Source organism: Giraffa tippelskirchi, chromosome 7 (genome assembly GCF_054371585.1).
Source record: "Giraffa tippelskirchi isolate mGirTip1 chromosome 7, T2T-mGirTip1v1.2.pri, whole genome shotgun sequence".
Taxonomy (NCBI): domain Eukaryota; kingdom Metazoa; phylum Chordata; class Mammalia; order Artiodactyla; family Giraffidae; genus Giraffa; species Giraffa tippelskirchi.
The window spans coordinates 139201238-139222657 of record NC_137281.1 but is presented as its reverse complement, the minus strand read 5'-3'; the positions used below and the strand labels follow the sequence as shown (position 1 = coordinate 139222657).

Below are 21420 nucleotides of genomic sequence, written 5' to 3'. Positions count from 1 at the left end.
TGGGGTCACAAAGAGTTAGACATGACTGAGTGACTAGCACACATATACAAAAATAAATTCAAAATAGATAAAAGACCTAAATGTAAGATTGGATATCATAAAACTCCTAGAGGAAAACATAGGCAGAACAGTCTTTGTCATAAGTCACAATATTGGGGGGGGTGTGTCTGTCTTCTAGAGTAATGGAAATAAAAAGAAAAATAAACAAATGGGACCTAATTATATTTAAAAGCTTTTGCACAGCAAAGGTAAATCATAAACAAAACAAAAAGTCAACTTACAGACTGGGAGAAAATGTTTGCAAACAATGCTACTGATAAGGGATTAGTTTACAAAACATACTACCAGCTCATACAGCTTTAATATGTATAAACTGAACAACTCAATTAAAAAGTGGGAAGAAGACCTAAATACACATTTCTTCAAAGAAGACATACAAATTACCAACAGGCACATGCAATGATGCTCAATATCACTAATTATTAGAGAAACGAATAGCAAAACTACAATGAGGTATCACCTCACACCAGTCAGAATGGCCATCATTAAAAATCTACAAATAATAAATACTGTAAAGACTGTGGAGAGAAAGGAACCCTCCTACACTATTGGTGGGAATGTAAACTGGTGTAGCCACTGTGGAGAACAGTACAGAGGTTCCTCAAAAAGCTAAAATAAGAGTTATCATATCATCCTGCAATTCCACACCTGGGCATATATCCACATAAAACTAATTTGAAAAGACATGCGCCCTAATGTTCATAGTCAAGACATGGAAGCAACCTAAATGTTTGTCCACAGATAAATGGATAAAGAAATAGTGTGTGTGTGTGTACATATATATATATATATACACACACATATATATAATAGAACAGTACTCAGCCTTAAAAAAGCATGAAATGATGCCATTTGCATCATTTGCAACATGAATGGACCTAGAGATTATCACCTTAAGTGAAGTACGTCATTCAGAGAAAGAGATATATCATATGACATCACTTATAAAAATACTGCTCTAAAATAATACAAATGAACTTATTTACAAAACAGAAATAGACTCAAAGACATAGAAAACAAATATATGGTTACCAAAGAGGATAGCCGGTTGGGGGAGAGATAAATTAGGAGTTTGGGATTAATATACATACACTACTATATATAAAATAGGTAATCAACAAAGACTTACTATATAGCTCAGAAAACTCTACTCAATATCTTGTAATAAGCTATAATGGAAAAGAATCTGAAGAAGAACACACACACATATATCTGAATATATATGTATACATATAAAGAATCACTGTGCTGTGCACTTGAGACTAACAGAACATTGCATATTAACTAAAATTAAAACAATTTTAAAACTGGGAAAGGATTTGAATACATATTTCTCCAAAGATGAAGTATGAACTGTTAATAAGCATATGAAAAGATGCTCAACACCACTAATTATCAGAAAAATGCAAATCAAAACTACAATGAGATATCACCTCACACCCATTAATTGGTTACTATCAAAAAATCAAGTGCTGATGAGAATGTAGAAAAATTGGAATTCTTACATAGTATTGGTAGGACTGTAGAATAGTGCAACCAGTATGGAAAAGAGAAAAAATTTCCTCAGAAAATTAAAAACAGAAGTACCATACAATCCATCAATCTCACTTCTGAGTATATATCCAAAAGAACTGAAAGCAGGGTCTTGAAGAGATATGTGTACTTGGAAGCGTTCCAAGTGTCCATCAACAGATGAATGGATTAACAAAACTGGTGTATATATCTAAATACTATCACATGGCACAACATGGGTAGACCTTGAGGACATTAAGCTAAGTGAAATAAGCCAGCCATAAAAAGACAAATACTGCTGACTCAACTTATACACCATATCTAAAGCAGTCAAATTCTTAGAAATAAAAAGTAAAATGGCGGTTACCAGGGGCTGGGATGAGGAGTAAAAAGGGAGTTGTTTAATGGGTAAAGAGTTTCAGATATCCTGTATGAGAAAATTTTGGAGATATGTTTCACAACAATGTGAATGTACTTAATGCCACTTAATTGCAGTGATAATTTGTTAATTTAATTAACTTAATGATGTTAAGATGATAAATTTTATGTTTTTTACTATAGTAATTTTTTAAAAAGGAATGAGATACTGATATATGTTACAGCATGGATAGACTTTGAAAATATTATGCTAGGTAGAAAACACCAGTAATAAAAGACCACATATTATATAAGCCCATTATGTGCAATGTTCAGAATAGGTAAACCTATAGAGATATAAGTAGTTTAGTGGTTGCTTAAGACTGGATAGTGGACTAGGGGGATAGGAGGAGGATGATAACTAAAGATGGTGGAGATTCTTTTTGAAGTGATAATATGTTCTAAAACTAACGTGGTGATGGCTATACATATCTGTGAATAAACTAAAAACCTTTGAACTATATAATTTATATGGGTGAATTACATGGTATATGAGTTGTATTTCAATAAAGCTGTTATTTTTTAAAGGGAAAGAATAAGAGATTTTTAAAGGAAGAATATCTTTCATTTTAACATATATAATTATATTAGAAGAGTCAAGAAAAGTCATATTTGAAGTACACATATACCATCTGGTCTTTATAGATTTTTGAAATATCTTGGAAAGAAAAATAAAACATTTCTTCTGGAAAGAAAGAACAGCTTCATGCTTAAGGTTATCAGCCTAAATCTAATAAGAGAAAATCGGCCAAATTTTATTTTGTACTCATACTAAATATAAGGAATTCTATCTTTAAGGTAAATTAGATCTCTATTAGATTAATTCTGCTTTTGCAGTTGATATTAAGTTAACTTACCAGCCGCATTTAAGTCTCTTCAAAGAGAAAAACATGTATTATCCCAAGTTTCTTTTTTCCCTAAAAGCCTAAGGCAAGGGAAAGGATTTGACGAGAAATATGCACTTGATTGGAAAATGGTAAGGGCTTCCAGTTAGCAGCAAATATAAGAGAACTGAAGGATAAACGTAAATACACAACAGCAAGTATATCAATATATATCAGTAGGATTCATGGATCAGGCAATGGCTAGCTCTTCCAAGCAGTCAATATTAGATTTCATTCAATGTCTCACCAGATGATCAATTTGGGAGCTTACAGAGTATGTAGTAGTGCTGCAAAGTACTTTATTACTTGGAGCTGTCTCTCTTGCTTACATTTAAATACTGTCATGGATCTTAAACCATCTCTTCTCTTTGCCCATAGGTGGAGCCAAAGTACTACTGTTGAATAAACATTGTGAGTGTGGTTTCAGAAAAGCAGCAGGCAGCAGTAGACTAGATATTAATAATATGACTGGATAGGCACTCACGAAGCCCCCTTGTGTGGGGGAGTTATTTTTACAGTTACACAACTGAGTAAAATTAACTCACTTAGGAAAAAAAATCAGACCTATAACGCTGGCTAAAACATCCCTATGTCACAAACAGGTAGACTAATCTTCCTATTTCATACCTTCTTCTATGAATATTATTATATATTTTCATAAACATATTTTTCTCTTTTAAAAAGTATTATAAATATATCTCACTTTAGGTCAGAAACAGGGAGAAGTACATCTGTTGTGGTCAGTATTCTAAGAAGGATACTTCACTGCTTTAAACTGAGTTCAGCAAAACTTAAAGGTTCCATATCTAGAACTGCTTAAGTCTTTTGTGGAAATACAAAGAACTCAGGTCAGAAATGCCAAAGTCTTTGGTTATAAAGTCTTAAAAAAAGCCCCTAGAGCTTGTAAAATAATGCTCCTAAGAAAGCAGAAGCCTAATTCAAACGTTAGTTTTTTCACTGTTAACTGAAAGACACTGGGGATAACAGGGAATTCTAGAATATTTTAATCTGCTTTACAGCAGCTAGTACTGCACCAAGTATGAATTTATAATGTATTCATGTCATGTATTTTATAAGCAAAGATGAATCATAAATAGTAGTGTGACAAATATTATCTCCATTGGTATTTCTCCTCTAAGAAACTAAAGGAAAGTATGTTTAATTAGTGGAGCACTTGCTCCTTAAAGGTCTTGCTTGCAGACAGGAATTGAAAATAGTAGATATAATAAAGGACAGCTCAGAGACAGAAAAAATTCACCTGTAGTCAAAACACCGGAGAAGGCCGTGGCACCCCACTCCAGTACTCTTGCCTGGAAAATCCCATGGACAGAGGAGCCTGGTAGGCTACGGTCCATGGGGTTGCTAAGAGTCGGACACGACTGAGCAACTTCGCTTTCACTTTTCCCTTTCATGCACTGGAGAAGGAAACGGCAACCCACTCCAGTATTCTTGCCTGGAGAATCCCAGGGACGGCGGAGCCTGGTGGGCTGCCGTCTATGGGGTCGCACAGAGTCGGACACGACTGAAGCGACTTAGCAGCAGCAGCAGCAGCAGCAGCAGTCAAAACACATTAAAATAAACAGTAAATTTTGCATATACACGCACTTCTAGGTCCTTGTTTTAGAAGGATAATTTTCATACTGATTTGAGACATACTCTGCTATAATTAAAAATTATAAGATGCTTAACTCCTTGGAAGACCAACCTAGACAGCATATTAAAAAGCAGAGAGATTACTTTACCAACAAAGGTCTGTCTAGTCAAGGCTATGGTTTTTCCAGTAGTCATGTATGGATGTGAGAGTTGGACATAAAGAAAGCTGAGAGCCAAAGAATTGATGCTTTTGAACTGTGGTGTTGGAGAAGACTCTTGAGTGTCCCTTGGACTGCAAGGAGATCCAACCAATCCATCCTAAAGGAAATCAGTCCTGAATATTCATTGGAAGGCCTGATGTTGAAGCTGAAACTCCAATACTTTGGCCACCTGATGTGAAGAACTGACTCATTTGAAAAGACCCTGATGCTGGGGAAGATTGAAGGTAGGAGGAGAAGGGGACGACAGAGGATGAGATGGTTGGATGGCACTACCGATTCAATGGACATGAGTTTGAGTAAACTCTGGGAGTTGATGATAGACAGGGAGGCTTGGTGAGCTGCAGTCCATGGGGTCGCAAAGAGTCGGACACGACTGAGTGACTGAACTGAACTGCTGTAATGGAATGAACAGTCGACTAGGAGTAAAGAATCTTAGGTTCTAGCTGTTTTTAATCATAACAAATTTTCTAAGAACATTATTAACCTCTTTGGTCCTAAATTTCTTTGTCTTTAAAGTAAGAAAGACTACTTGATCTCCAAATCACCTTCTTTTTGTAAAATTGTAAGTATTTCATATATTATACTGTTAACATTCCTTCACAGATTTACCCTATGTATATGACCTTGAGAGCATCACTTCCAAGCACTTCTGTATACATGATTTATTCTTAGTTTTCTGGGATTCTTGCTGAACCTTCACGGAGATATAATAAGTAATTTTAGAGATCTCACAGTGGCAAATGGCCTCAAAGATTCATTGATTCTGGATCTCTCTTAGGAAATGTGCACATCTCTCTACAGGCTTCTGTAATTGTAGGTGTCAGTGTATTTGCAGAGGCAAAATATTTGGAATCCCCATCCACATACTTTTCCTATTCAGTGATTGATAGATGAAATTGGATAGTTAGAGGTGCATCCAGCTGAAATCAGAATGAACTAAGAAAGTTTGTTCATTAAAATGCAAACATCCCTGGAAAAGATAAGAGCTACAGTGAAAATGAGTTTCTAATCTTTTTCTGGGGAGAAACCTCTTATCTTCAGTAAGAGAATTATAGGCCATATCTGACTCACAATTCAATTTATAGTGATTCACATTTAGATCACTCAACTTTTTATACCCATGTTGTTTATTAGAGCATTTATAACAGAGAATGATCAAATATGCCAGTCATTTCTATTATCAAACACACATGCTATGGGGACGTGGAGGAAGAAAACAACTCTGCTGGTGAAAGGGAGGCGTGGACACCAGGAATGCCTTCATGGAGGAGAGCTTCTTAAATTTACTCTTAAAAAACATAGACTGGGAAAATGGGGAGATGTTGGCCAAAGGGTACAAACTTTCAATTATAAGATGAATAAGATCTGGGGATCTAACATAAAGCATGGTGACTATAGTTAATAATGCTGTATTGTATACTTGAAATTTGCTCAAAGAGTAAATCTTAAGCATTCTTACCATACACACTCATACACACTCGCTAACTATAAGGTGATGAATGCTTTGATTAGCTTGATTGTGGTAATTATTTCACAATGTATATGTATATTAAAGCACCATGCTGAATACCCTAAATATATACACTTTCAACTTACTAATTATGCCTCAATAAAGTCAGACAAAAAAAAAAAAGAGTACATAGTGACCTAGCAGAGAAATAGGATAAAACTGTCCTAAGCAAAAGACAGTAGAGACAATGGCTTAGAGATAAGAGAATAAGAGGTAAGGAACAGCATGGCAAGTTTAGGGGAAAGCAAGTTCTGATGAGAAGGAACTAAAAAAGTAGGAAGAAATGAGATTACAAAGGGCCTTATATGACATATCAAGGAGTTTTGAATTTTATCTGGAGTTGTGAGGAATACTACTGAAGAGCTATATGCAGGAATGTTAATATCAAACTCACCATTTGAACAGATTACTTTGGAATCAAATTGGAAAATGGATGGGAAGATGCTAATTGGGGAAGCGAAGGCTGTTACAATAATCCGGGAAGCTAATAATATAGACTTAAATTAAAATGAGAGAGGTGGGAATGGCAAATAAAGGATAGATTCAAGAGGATGTAGAGGAAATGAGTATTGTAGCAGTAAAGAAAATAAGTTTAGTAACAGTGATGTAAATTTAATAGCAGCAGGTATACATTTGTTGTATGAGTTTGGAGCTCAGGCAAGGTCTGAGTAAAGATATAGATTTAGCAATCACTTAACAGGTGGTACTTGAAACAACTGGTATATGTGCGGTTATCCGAAATAATATTTAAGATTTGAAAAGGGCCAGAGACAAGCTGAAAAGAAAGTTCATATTCAAGGAATTGACAAATGAAGGCAAGCTTACAAAAGAGCCAGTACAGGAAACAAGTGCCACATTGTTTATCTGTCTCTTTCCTGTACTACACAGTGAGAACCATAGGGTGGGGTTTTATTTTATTCATCTTTGCATATCTGGACTTAACACAGGGCCTGGCAATTTAGCAGATTTTTAATAGATACTTGTTGAATAAATTATGTTTCTATATATGGTATTGCTTTCGAAACACCTAACTAAAGTGCCTAGGAGGATTAATTATAATGCTCTTTTGCATTAAAAACCAAGTTTGATCCAGCTCAAAGGTTGAATGCAAACCTAACTATTATTTTTCATCATCATGGGTGGAAACACTTGACAAGAGTTAACCATGCATGAAGAGTCTGCTTACTTATGAGTGACAACTGATTTGATGAACAAATGAAGGAGAAATAAACATATGACAGGAAAAGAGAATGTATCTGACAGTATTTTTTTTCCCCTAGAGGAGAAATAGAAACGGCCATTTCCAGTTCTGTTTTTTTCCTTAAAAGTCCTGGAATTTCTATCTAAATGTGACCTGGCATCACAGTGAGATTCTTTTAAGGACTGATGATAAGAGAAACTACCCTGTTATTATAAGAGGCCAGGTATGGTTAACTTATTTTTATATAATGTAAAGCACTGTTAAATTTTTTCCAACTTAATTTTACATTCATATTTTCTGAAGATGTCTTAGTATTGACTGACATAAAAATATCTAAGTATCTGCATATAATAACAGAAAGAAACCATTTCATTAAAATTGATTTCTGAAATCACATAGTTAATTTCCAATTCCCCACTTTAGTTTTACTATCTTTATTTCCTTTAATGAGGAATAAAACGGAAACAAAAGAATAGGTTTAAACCTAATGACATACATGTCTAAAAGGATGTAAGTCAAAGAAGTAGGACAGGTGTAAATTAAAGCAATTTTTGCCTAAGTAAGGCCAGAGACCAAAGAGCTAGCATTTGGCATTTAATATTTTACTAGCTTTAGGCCTTTTAACATAATTTTATCTACTATTATTTTCTATATTTTAATATTGGCAGAAGAGCATTATCATGTAGAAAGAGAAGAACATTGAGCTTTTTTCTTTTTTCTCTTTTGGCTGCGCCACACAACTTACAAGATCTTAGCTCCCTGACAAGGACTGAACCTGGGTCACCTGAGTGAAAGTGCCGAGTACTAGCCATTGAACTGCCAGGGAATTCCCAAGAACGTTGTCTTGAGTCTTAATTCCATTCCTTTTCTGCTGTTTTTGAGTTTTCTTGTAGAAAAATCAGGGTGTTTGTATAGATGCTCTCTAATATCATTGAAATTTGAATATTTTACAATCTATGAATAAAGTCCTTTATTTGTAAAATCAATACTTCTGCATGTTTTTATCTGTACAACAAAAACAATTTAGAAACTACATTTTATTCAGACTGCACTTGAACTGGATTTTTAGAAAGGGAAGTAGCTGATTAAAAACTGGAAACACTGGGGAATACTACCTTTCCATTATCTTTCCACAAGCTGGTCTCAATGTGCTACTAAACTAAGAGCAGAAAATGAGAGGATAGATGAAGCAGAAAAACTGAGATCAGACTGGCTGCTCAGTGATCCACAGATAAATTAATTAATGTAGTATTTACATTTAAAAACATGAGTTTCACAAATGAAAATAATTACAAGACACATTAGCTATCTCTCACTTCTGTCAGAAAGGACATAAGGCAGACCACAGTCAACTATTCTCCTCACTCAGTGTTGACAGCCCTCTCTTGAGAGTATTGATATTTTGATGAATAGGAGAAACACAGTTGAATTTTTCCTTTTTTTTAATGTAAAGGAAGATTTATGAGTATTTTACTCTGTATACTGTTAAGACTGATCCTAGAGTTGAGTAGAAATAAGAAGTGAAAAGAAAGATGGTAATAACTGTGATAATGGTTAATAACATTTCTTTTTCAGGAAAACTGTGTGTTAGTGTTAGAGTAATCTTGTTTGGAAAAGGATGAAAATAAAAGGCAATGGGCAAATATAACAGTACCTCGGTAGTTGATGATTTCTGTCCCAAGCACCGGAGTCATCTCCAGGACTGTGATAAAGGCTTTGTCCATAGACGTCAGAGGAAAAGGAGACATGCGGTGTCTTCTAGCCACCTTGGTGATATCGACGGCACTGTGACCTAAACAGGAAGATAAGTAACTGAGAACATGATGCTGAAACCTGATTAAAAAGTGGGAATGGCTTATAAACAACAGTAATTCTCAGTGTTCATATGTCCAGAAATGAATATAACAGGGGGAAAAATTTTCTGTTGCTCCCCAAATATAGCCTGCTTTGGCAGAACATTAAATTGTTAGTAATTTTTTATCATGTAGCAGAAGCTGATGAAGTTTAATGATGATATTGGCTAATTCTTTCTCAGTGCTTACTATGTGTCTTGGCACTCTTCTAATTAAGCTTCACAGCAACCTAAAGGGAGGGATCATTATTATCCTTATTTACAGATGAGGAAAATGAGGTTTACATATTTTGGCCTAAATTGCAAAGATAGAAAACAAAGAGCTAGGATTCAAACCTAGGTAGCCATACTTTAGAGTCCATGTCCTTAGTTACTATAATGAACTTTTAATACTCAATGAGCCAGTTAGTGAAAAGAAATATACAAGCTTAAATTTATTTAGAACTTCATAGGAAATTCTCTTTCTTCTAAAAAAGGTCATAGAAAAATATTATTATTTAGTTATGTACTCCCAATGTAACCCTACCTAGTGTCATGACATTAATATTACCCATATACTAAAACTCCTAATTTTATATCTTCAATCCCAACCTCTACCTTCAGCTCCAGGTTTATATGTCATCCCAACAGTTGGTGGATAAGAGTATATATCTACAAATGTATAAATCATAAAACATGCACTTGAGTGTGCAACAGGCAACTCAAACCTAGCATGTTCAAAATCAAACTTTTGATTCCCCATCCTCCTAATCGACCTACATGATGTCTTATTCTCTTGCAATTCCCATCTCGGTAAATAGAAACTCCATTCATTAAGTTACTAATCCAAAACCTTGGTGACATCATTGATTTTTCTATTATTATCAGAACCATATCTAAACTACCATTAAAATGTCTCTAAGTCCCATCATCATACGTGAACTGTGAACTTCCAGATGTTCAAGCTGGTTTTAGAAAAGGCAGAGGAACCAGAGATCAAATTGCCAACATCTGATGGATCATCGAAAAAGCAAGAGAATTCCAGGAAAACATCTATTTCTGCTTTATTGACTATGCCAAAGCCTTTGACTGTGTGGATCACCATAAACTGTGGAAAATTCTGAAAGAGATGGGAATACCAGACCACCTGACCTTTCTCTTGAGAAATCTGTATGCAGGTCAGGAAGCAACAGTTAGAACTGGATATGGAACAACAGACTGGTTCCAAATAGGAAAAGGAGTACGTCAAGGCTGTATATTATCACCTTGCTTATTTAACTTATATGCAGAGTACATCATGAGAAATGCTGGGCTGGAGGAAGCACAAGCTGGAATCAAGATTGCCGGGAGAAATATCAATAACCTCAGATATGCAGATGACACCACCCTTATGGCAGAAAGTGAAGAAGAATTAAAGAGCCTCGTGAAGAAAGTGAAAGAGGAGAGTGAAAAAGTTGGCTTAAAGCTCAACATTCAGAAAACTAAGATCATGGCATCTGGTCCCATCACTTCACGGCGGATAGATGGGGAAACAGTGGCTGACTTTATTTTTCTGGGCTCCAAAATCACTGCAGATGGTGACTGCAGCCATGAAATTAAAAGACGCTTACTCCTTGGAAGGAAAGTTATGACCAACCTAGACAGCATATTAAAAAGCAGAGACATTATTTTGCCAACAAAGGTCCGTCTAGTCAAGGCTATGGTTTTTCCAGTGGTCATGTATGGATGTGAGAGCTGGACTATAAAGAAAGTTGAGCACCAAAGAATTGATGCTTTTGAACTGTGGTGTTGGAGAAGACTCTTGAGAGTCCCTTGGACTGCAAGGAGATCCAACCAGTCCATCCTAAAGGAGATCAGTCCTGGGTGTTCATTGGAAGGACTGATGTTGAAGCTGAAACTCCAAAACTTTGGCCACCTGGTGCGAAGAGCTGACTCATTTGAAAAGACCCTGATGCTGGGAAAGATTGAGGGCAGGAGGAGAAGGGGACGCCAGAGGATGAGATGGTTAGATGGAATCACCGACTTGATGGACATGGGTTTAGGTGGACTCTGGGTGTTGGTGATGGACAGGGAGGTGTGCTGCGGTTCATGGGGTCGCTAAGAGTCGGACATGACTGAGCGACTGAACTGAAATCCCATCATTACTCACGATCTCTATAATCACAATAGTTGGAACCATCATTTATTTCCTGGGAAATTGAATAGGGTCCTAACTGGTCTCCCTGCTTCTATCCTTGTCCCATTACAATTTATTCTCCACACAGTAGTTACAATAGTCCTTTTAAACTGTAAGATGGATTGTACTCATCTCTGCTCACAACCCTCCAATGACTTTCTAATTCACTCAGAGTAAAGTCTTTGCTATGGTCAAGAAAGCCCAACACATAATCTACACTGTTCTCTTATCATTTCACCCTTGTTCAATGTGCTCTAGTCATACTGACTCCTCGCCTGAAAAAGCCAAATATATTACTCTTTAGGCTCTGCATACTTGCTGTTTCCTCTACTTGGACATTCTTCCCCAGATATTATGTTCCATTCATCCCTCATTTCTTTCAGGTCTTTGCTAAAATATCACTAAATCAGAGGCCTTTGCTAAACATCCTATAAAGAAGATTACCTACTATCACTCTTTATTCTCCTTACCTATTTTATTTTTCTTAGTGAAAAACATATACACATATATGGATATTCGTATCTATATACTTATATATTTATAACCTTCTAATGTAAGCGTCATGACAGCAGCAACTTTGTCTTTTTTAGCCAGTATTGTTATCCTCAATACCTGGAACAGTATCTGGTACATAGTAGACAATAGTGTTTGAATTAATGAATGTATCATTTAATGACAGAAAGGGACTTCTTAGAGTACAATATCTTCATGCATAAGTATACCTGGCCTTTTCTTTGAAATCTTAAAAGTCTATAGCTCAAAGGGTTAACATAAAAGGAGTAACTGCAAACACTGTTGTTTGGCTATCCTAACTAATATCCACAATTCACTTCTGCAGCTGCCTTTCACCTAAGAATGGCCATATAATATGTTTATGGCCACCGAAGTTCTGGCCAGCAAGATGTAGGAAGTAGTCCCTGGGGGCAGGCTTCCTACTACAAATAAAAAGATAAAGAGGTAAAACTTTAAGAGGAGAACATGACTAGCTACTGGGAGGTGCCATAGTCATTTTCAACTATGAGACTGGAAACCCATAGAGTAAGTATGGGAAACAAGGAAAGGAAAACAGCCAGAATCCCTGATGACAGTGTTGAGCTACTGTACAAACCCTGGACTGCCTGCCTCCAGACTTTTGATATGTGAGACAAATAAGCTCCTATTTCTTAAGGGGGCAACAGAGGATGAGACAGTTGGATAGCATCACAGACTTAATGGACATGAGTATGAGCAAATTCTGGGACATAGGGAAGGAGAGGGAAGGCTGGCATGATGCAGTTCATGGGGTCAGAAAGAGTCGGATACGACTGAGTGACTGGACAACAATGACTGTATACAACCCTCAGAAGTATGTAAGTTCCTGGTCATTGTAATTTATTTAATTTAGTCCTCCCATCCCACCTCCAGAGGCTACTTCAGACATATTCATTGAACTTATAGGTACTGTCCCATACTTTTCATTCTAAGACAAATGACATTGTCATAAGTAGTCAAAGAAAAGACATACAATATACTTATACTTATTTCTCACCCATGGGCAATCATGAAATTACAAAATTTTTAAACCTTAATGACCCTAGAGATTATTTAGTGCTAAATATGAAAAAATTTCTACTTCAAGGTGAACACTTAGAGAAGGATTTTGTGTGATTAACCATTTACCTATAATTGAACTGTATATTTATTCACAACTCACTTTCACTGAAGTCCTTGTTTTTTCATTAAATATCATCAATACATATTGTCACAACCAGTATAACTGAAAAGCATGATAGATGCTTCCGCATTTTATTCAGATTTATAGATCTCAGATCTGGTCTTTTCTAAGATATTCTTTACTCTCTTTATGGTGAAAATTATGTATAATCTTATAAAAGCTTTTTTTTTTTAAGTTTGGTTTCTGAGGGGAAAATTACACTTTTTAACTGTACAGAAGTTATTTGTTGAATGTGCTTTGTAATGGAATTTTTCTTATTAGAAACCAAGTTTGATTATCAGTGATACACACATCCATTCAACAAATATTTATTGAGTATATTTTATGAGCCAGGCACAGTTATGTACTCGGTCTACACAGACTAAGATACAACTTGTGATGAAGAACATTTCAGCTCAGCAGAAAGGAAAGGTGTATAAGTAAATAAAAAATAAAGGCAGGAGGATATTAAACCACCTGATTGTTCTCTAGAGGTTGGTATTTTTTTTTTTAATTGAAAACTGCATACCAATTTCCATTAACCTGGAAAAATCTTTCCTGTCTTTATAATAATTTTGTACTTGCTTTTATTTTTCTTATGGCACATACCATTTTCCATCTTATGGTATAGACATTTAAGTATTTGCCCTGCCTATGTTAGCCTATCATAAACTCCTTGAAGGCAGAACCTGTATCTCATTAATCTGTGCATCTTTTGCCACTTTTAGAGTTATGCTTTCCTTATAGTAGATATTGAATAAATACTTGAGGTATGAATGAATGGGGCTTCCCTAGTGGCTCAGAGAGTAAAGAATCTGCCTGCAGTGCACAAGACCCAGGTTCGATCCCTGGGTTGGGAAAATCCCCTGGAGAAGGGAATGGTTACCTACTCCAGTATTCCTGCTTAGATAATTCCATGGACAGAGGAGCCTGGTGGGCTACAGTCCTTGGGGCTGCAACGAGTTGGACGTGACTGAGTCCAACAACACATGAATGAACAACACATCCTCAAACAAAGTCTAAAGTTGGGAAGGGAGAAACAAAGTGTTGCTTCCTTTTCTGCCCTTTGCTTCTCTAATTCCTTCTGCATTTGTCAATTCTCTTTCATAAAGTGATTGTGTCACTAGATACATAATCCAAACTTTGATGCTAATGAGTTAACACTCGCCCCTCACTAAACTGTTTGCGTGTCATCACAGCAGACTTCTGGATAAAATAACTGGAAAAAAAGTCTCAAAGGAGAAGTACTTTAATTCTCTGGCACATCAGCAAGTGTGTGCATGTGTTCTCAGCAAGTGTTTACTGAGCAACTTCTATGTGCCAAGAGGCTTCTTCCCACTCAAGACCCCCCCAAGATTGCACAGTGGAAATAATCAGCTACTTCACCTGTAAAGAAGGGCTAACTTGGTTGTGCAAATATGAGAAAAACAGTATTTGTGGCTTATCGTCTACATATCAAAAATAAAATTAATGAAGTAATAGTTGTGCTTTTTAAAATTGAAGTGTGGTTAATTTACAATGTTTTGTTAGTTAAGTGTACAGCAAACAATATATATATATGTGTGTGTGTGTGTGTGTGTGTATATATATATATATGTTCTTTTTAAGATTCTATCCCATTATAGGTTATCACAAGATATTGAGTATAGCTCCCTGTGTTATACAGCGGATCCTTGTAAAAACTACCTATTTTATATATAGTAGTGTGTATACGTTAGTCCCAAACTTCCAATTTAGCTCCGCCTCAACTATTCCTTTTGGTAACCGTAAATTTGTTTTCTATGACTGTGAATCTATTTCTGTTTTGTAAATAAGTTCATTTGTATTAATATTTATACAAAGTTCATTTGTATTAGATTCCAGAAATAAGTGATATCATATGATATTTGTTTTTTCTGGATTAATTCACTTAGTATAATCATCTTCAGGTCCATCCATGTTGCTGCAAATGGGCTTTCATTCTTTTTTATGGCTGAGTAGTATTTGATTTAATATATATGTATATAAATATACACACACACACACACATCTTCATCCATTTCTCTATAGATGGACATTTAGATTGCTTTCATATCTTGGCTAGTGTAAACAGTGCTGTGATGAACATTGGGATGCATGTATCTTTTTGAATTAAGAGTTTTGTCCAGCTATATGCCCAGCAGTCGGAATGCAGGATCATATGGTAACTTTTATTTTTAGTTTTTAAAGTAACCTCCATACTGTTCTCCACAGTGGCTGCACCATTTACATTCCTATGAACAGTGTAGGAGGGTTCCTTTTTCTCCACACCCTCTCCAGGGTTATTTGTAGACTTTTTAATAATGGCCATTCTGACTGGTGTGAGGTGAGACCTCATTGTAGTTTTGATTTTAATTTCTCTAAATAGCTGCTCTTTTTACATAAACGGAATTACTAAATAACATTAACATACTTAGTTCTGTTGCATCCCTCATCACATGCAGGAAGTCTATGTGTTATGTAAGATTCCATTTAGCAAAAAACTGTAGCTAAAATAAGTTTGAAAACTATCGATCTAGGTGATTCAGTATTCTCATTTTCAGATCGAAAGTGGACAAACCATGCTCGAGGGTCAGCTCCAGGGACACACACACAGAGGAATTGGCAGCTGCGGGTACAGGCTGAGGAAGCACAGCATCACCAGTTAGCTCAGGGGCTCATATGCAGGCGTCTCATAGGCTGGCATGGGGAAGCTCATTTATAAGGCATACATTTCCAAAATAAAGCTGGTAAGTAAATACCTGTTTCTTTTTTTGGTTTCCATTAAAAAACATAATTTCAACTATTTTCTGATGTTGATACCAGTGATTTATAAGAAGCCGTAAACTGAAAGCTTCACAAAATCTAAGAATAGTTATCTCTGACTTGTCTTATTTTGCAAGTTACAACTGCAAAGCACTTCTACCCATCCAGGACCATTGCAGAACTCAGTCAGACAGGAAAAATGATCAAGAAATGTTCTAGTTCAAACCTTATCCCTCTTCTTGATTTTGAGCTCAAATAGAAATCTGACAGAAGAGAAAAAAATTGGGAAAAACAGTATGCACTTTTGTCTCTGTCTCTTACACCAGACGAGTTAACACAGCCTAGCAGGCAGTTTCCATTGAGTGGTCCATAAAATCCATTTACCTAGAAGTAGGAAATGAAGGAAAGAACAATTGTTAAAAAGTAAGAAGGTTATAACAAAAGAAAGTTTGGGTTTTGGACAGAGAAGATATCCAAAATTTGGATAGAACTTTTCCTATGAAACAAAAGCTATTTCACAGCCATAAATATATACTGATGGCTACCTTACAAATGAATATGTGTAAAGGTACTAGGCTCCATTCAATTTATGTAAACTATAAAATGAAACAAAACTAACAAATGTGAAAATGTGTCTTGAGAAGATTATACCATTCAAAGAAATATTTATTTAAACTTATTCAAAGAAATATTTATTTAAACTTATATCGTAAAATTTTCTGGTGACATATGGTAATGATGTAGGCAGACTAGCTACTCTGACAAAAAATAAACTACAAGGTAGTTTAGGATATGGGATCCTTATATGGGAGTAGGGGTGGTGATGGGAAAAGGAAGTCTAGACATCTTCCCTACTAGTAGATTTCCAAACTAAGCAAAGAGTAACAGGCTGAATTATTATAACATCTACATTGATGGCATTCTTATATGAGGGGCTTAATTTTCTGAAGTAGATTTGTGGGATTAAAGCAATTCTAAATTAGCACAGATTGATGATCTAGAGGTTTCTCTAATAAGCTTAGGCTTCCATTAGTAAAACTTAACTTGTCTCATTTATATTTTTCTCATGTATAGGTTCAGAATTGGGGATGATTATATGTGAGTTCAGAATCTGCAGATAAAGTACTTAAAATATTACTGAGATTTTTCTATCTTGCATGCAGCATTTATAATCACTAAAACAACAATATATGATGTTCACTCAGGATTGCCATCATCATAGACACGTTTAAGTACTAACAGCAATGTCTATGTTGTACAAGGCCTTAAAGGGACAAAAAAGTACAAACGGATTCTTTTCTATTGAGTAAACTAAGGTCTTTGTTATACAGCAGTAACATTTTTTTTATGGCATAGCCATATTAAATGAAACTGTTTATACCAATGGAATGACTTTTTCCCATTTCAAGTGCATCCTTTTTAATCTGCCAATTCTTAATATACAATGTTTCATCTTGGCTTGAAAATCCATTTTTTAAATTAGAAGTAAATGAAGATAAGATGCTTTCAGGTGACAGAACAGAATATAATAGAAACAAGATGTTCATGCAAGTTCTTCTTGATTAAATTCAAAACCTCAAGAGGAAACTTTATTCTTCAAAACAATCAGTAAAAGAGTTCCCAAACTACCCAAAGTGTAAATCATTATTCATTCTTTAGATACAGAAAATCTCAAGGGAGAGACCTGGTCTACCCTATTAATATTACTGCCTCTGTTCCCCATGGTTATCTGCAGCTTCAATTTCTTGTATTTCTATTTCCTGGTTCTTTCTGAACACAAACCACCTAAGATAATGAATAACTTTCCTAGGAAGCTTAAAAAGCAAAGATGATAGTAATTTATTCAGGTTAAATAACCAGGGCATTTGGTAATTCAAAGAATGTGTGGCTCAGATATACAGAGCATTTAGTCTTTTATATAAATCTCAAATTAAGAGGAATCAGGTCCAAACCTCCAGGGAAACACTGGCAATGGTAGTGTTTGCAGGCTCAGGTCTACAGGGAACTCTGTATATCTGAAAATAAATTTCTTATACTGCTTTCAGTTTAGTACTCTTTTTCTACCTTTTTCTATCTTTTTCAAGATAATGAGCCTCAGAATATTGGGTTGGCCAAAAAGTTTGTTTGAGTTTTCCTGGCTGCTGTTATGAAAACCCAATGGAACTTTTTAGCCAGCTCAATATTTCTGATAAAACCTAAAAATCATGAGGGAAAGGATTGTGTTAATTTGTATAAGAAATATTAAAAGAAAGTACCCCTGGAATTTATGGGCCTCAAGATACAAAACAAGGCATTGTTGTCACAAAATGTTTACTCTAAAATTTTTATCAATGGTTCACTATCATCGTCAGGATAAAATTCAAATTCTTTAGAATAGTATACAAAACCTTTCTTGCTTCCTTTTCAGTCTCATCACACATTACTCCATCATTCAGAAAATTAATAATATTGTAGATACTGGAATACACTGCACTATGTCATATTTTCCTGCTCTTGTATGTTTTCTCTGCACAGAGTAAGTTTTCTCTCATCTTTTTGTTTTAGTGGGAAGTTATTCTTCTTTCACAACTTTCTTTGGTAAGCAAGTATTCAAATAGTGATGAGAACATATATCAAAGGATATTAGAGTCAATATGAAAAGGCTCCCGTTAGTCAAACCTGGGACAACTTAAGCTTCAAAATAAATTAGGATAGTAACATGATATAATCTATTTAATAAAATGATCCATAAAAAATTAAAATCCATGAGTATATAATAGTATAAAGTAATGATTAAATAAAATTCTTCATTACAGCAGAATGACAACTGATAAATGAAGAGAAAGAATTAGAAAGTCACCACTTGGCAACTATCATAGTAGTAATTGGCTCAACAGTAATAATTGGTTTGGGCTTCCCTGGTGGCCCAGCTGGTAAAGAATCCGTCTCCAATGTGGGAGACCTGGGTTCAATCCCTGGGTTAAGAAGATCCCCTGGAGGAGGGCATGGTAGCCCACTCTTGTGTTCTTGCCTGGAGAATCCCCATGGACACAGCAGCCTGCCGGGCTATAGTCCATGGGGTTGCAAAGAATCAGACATGACTGAGCAACACAGCACAGTACGATAATTGGTTCATAGTAATAACTGGTGTAAAAATCAATGGATACTAAGACTAGAAGATGAAAACCTCGAGAAAAACAATATATTTATATAGTCGCAACATATCTCCCCACAAGATTCTTATTAATCACAAAGTGATTGTATAGTTGAGAAATCTGGCAGATATTACCTTAACCAAATGATCAAAGTTAAAATAATCAGTAATGACCTCATGAAATTCCTAAGGATGTACTAAGCAGGACATGAAGTCACATATCAGGTGTTACTGTCAGAAATGCATAACCTGAACCAAACTATCAGGAAACATCAGAAAAGTCTAAATTTGAGGAACACTCTACAAAATAACTCTCCCACACTCTAAAAATGTCAAGGTCATGAAAGACAAAGAAAAACTGAGGAACTGTTCCAGATAAAATAGCCTAAAGACACATGATAGCTAAAAGTAATGCATGATTCTGGATTGGATCCCAGATCAGAAGAAGAGAATGTTTTTTTCCCTTTGGCTACAAAGAACATTATTAGAAAAACTGGCAAAGTGTAATTTGAATAAGATTACATAATATTGTTATGGCAAGGTTCATTTCCTGATTTTGATAATTATACTGTGCTTAAGTAAGAATATTATTTTCTTTTTTAAAATTTTCTTCCGTTTTTAAAAAAGGACATATGCATTTGAAGCATTAAGGGGCATCATGTCTGCAATTTACTCATAAGCAGCTCAGGAAAGTATGTATATTAATATGTAGAGAGAAATGGCAAAGTAAATGTGGCAAAATGGTAACACTTGTGGGAAACTGGGTGAAAGATATACAGGAATTGTTTGTACTATTTCTTGAAGCTTTTTTAAAGCTTGAAATTATTTTAAAATTTAAAAAATTAAAGTTTTTTAATGGTCCACCTTTTATGGAGCAATGCATGACCATTCCATTTTTCCCTGCACCGAGGCACTCTAAATACTGTATCTCAGCATTTCACTGCATATTGTATTCATTACATATCTTATAGTAATTATACTTTTTTATATACCTGTCTGCTTTCTTATTAGATTATCAGCTCTTTGAGAAAGGAAAGGATGTTTTAAGTCAAGGCCCAATGATACTGTGCACATGTGGTCACACAGCAAATTTCGGTGAATGAGTTTTTAAATGTTTGATTTTACTCAGTCTAGAATATATAGATTGCCAAAGAAGATGGGCTGTAGAGATATACACTACACACAATTTCAAACTCTATTCTGGTCATTAATTCAACGTTCTTCTTACTACAATGACTCCTTTTTCAGAGACAGCTGTAAAGTTAACATTTGTTAACAATGGAGTGAACATTGGGTTTTCCTCTCTTTACCTTTTTGTTAAAAAGTAGTGAGTTATTGTGGTAGGGAAAAGAAAAAGAAGAATAAAAATAATATGGCAACTGTCACTTTTAGCTAAGGTGAAATAATCAGGGAAATGGGAAAAAAGCTAATGCATGCTCTACTAAGCTAGAAGACAAAATGAGAACACTGTAAACAACACTGTAAGTAAATACTTATCAGTTATTTCTGAGATGAAGAGGGTTACCTATAGAAAAATTATAAGGCCAAAAGGAGGAAAAGTAATTAATTTCCCTTGATCAGGTGTGAACTGTCTTAGCAACTGTCTTCCTTTGGCTTTTAAATTTGTCACATACAGGTAAGTTAAATATACAAAGTTAAAAGTAAACCGGTAAAGAGCTGCCATAACAGGATAAATATGGAAGTGAAGAAAACGGTATTAGAAGACATAGTGATTAAAGAGAGTAGCTAAAGTAACATTAAAAAAAGGATAAAATTACTTTAAAGAGCTTTAAAAGTAGGAATCAAGTGTCAATATTCCTAACAAAGGAAGCAAAGTGTTTTGAGTTGAGGTGGCTTTAGATAATCAACAGGAGTTCTTCATGACTGTCTTTATAGGTCTGGATTTCACAACAAAGTTTCTTAAGGACTGAGGTTTCTTAAGGAAGGTCTCAATTCAAGATCCCTGGTTCCTGCCCTTACTAGCGGCACTAATGCTTTATATACATTAAGAATTGTGAGTTCTGGTTATAGCCATTATGGCAGCTTTCAGCTTTAGACACAATCTTTCCCTTTTCTGCCTCCATCTTTCATCAGACCTTTTTCTTTGCTTACACTATTGGTAATTACCTTTTGCTTTGCTGTTAATGTTGTTTCAGGAACATAAACCTCGGAGCTTGATTTATATTTCCGATGATTCATCCTTGTCTTGCTATATGATTCCTGGTTTGGTGCACTTTTGCATCTCTAAACACTAGCTCCCTTAGTGATGTGGCTAGAAACCCCATTTTTAACCTTGCTACTGCTGCTGCTAAGTCGCTTCAGTCGTGTCCGACTCTGTGCGACCCTATGGCAAGCAGCCCACCAGGCTTCTCTGCCCACAGGATTCTCTAGGAAAGAATACTGGAGTGGGTTGCCATTTCCTTCGC

The 21420-nt window shown here is 35.4% G+C and overlaps 1 protein-coding gene across 19 annotated transcripts in view; it reads right to left on the bottom strand.

Moving 5' to 3' along the window:
• The window catches only part of GPHN (gephyrin), a 525210-nt gene that overhangs the window by 94684 nt on the left and 409106 nt on the right, over positions 1-21420 (bottom strand). For all 19 annotated transcript variants that reach the window (XM_081513386.1, XM_081513387.1, XM_081513388.1 and 16 more), the window contains one exon: positions 9053-9190. In XM_081513386.1, the coding sequence (XP_081369512.1) occupies positions 9053-9190 (138 nt within the window). The remainder of the gene's footprint in view (positions 1-9052; positions 9191-21420) is intronic.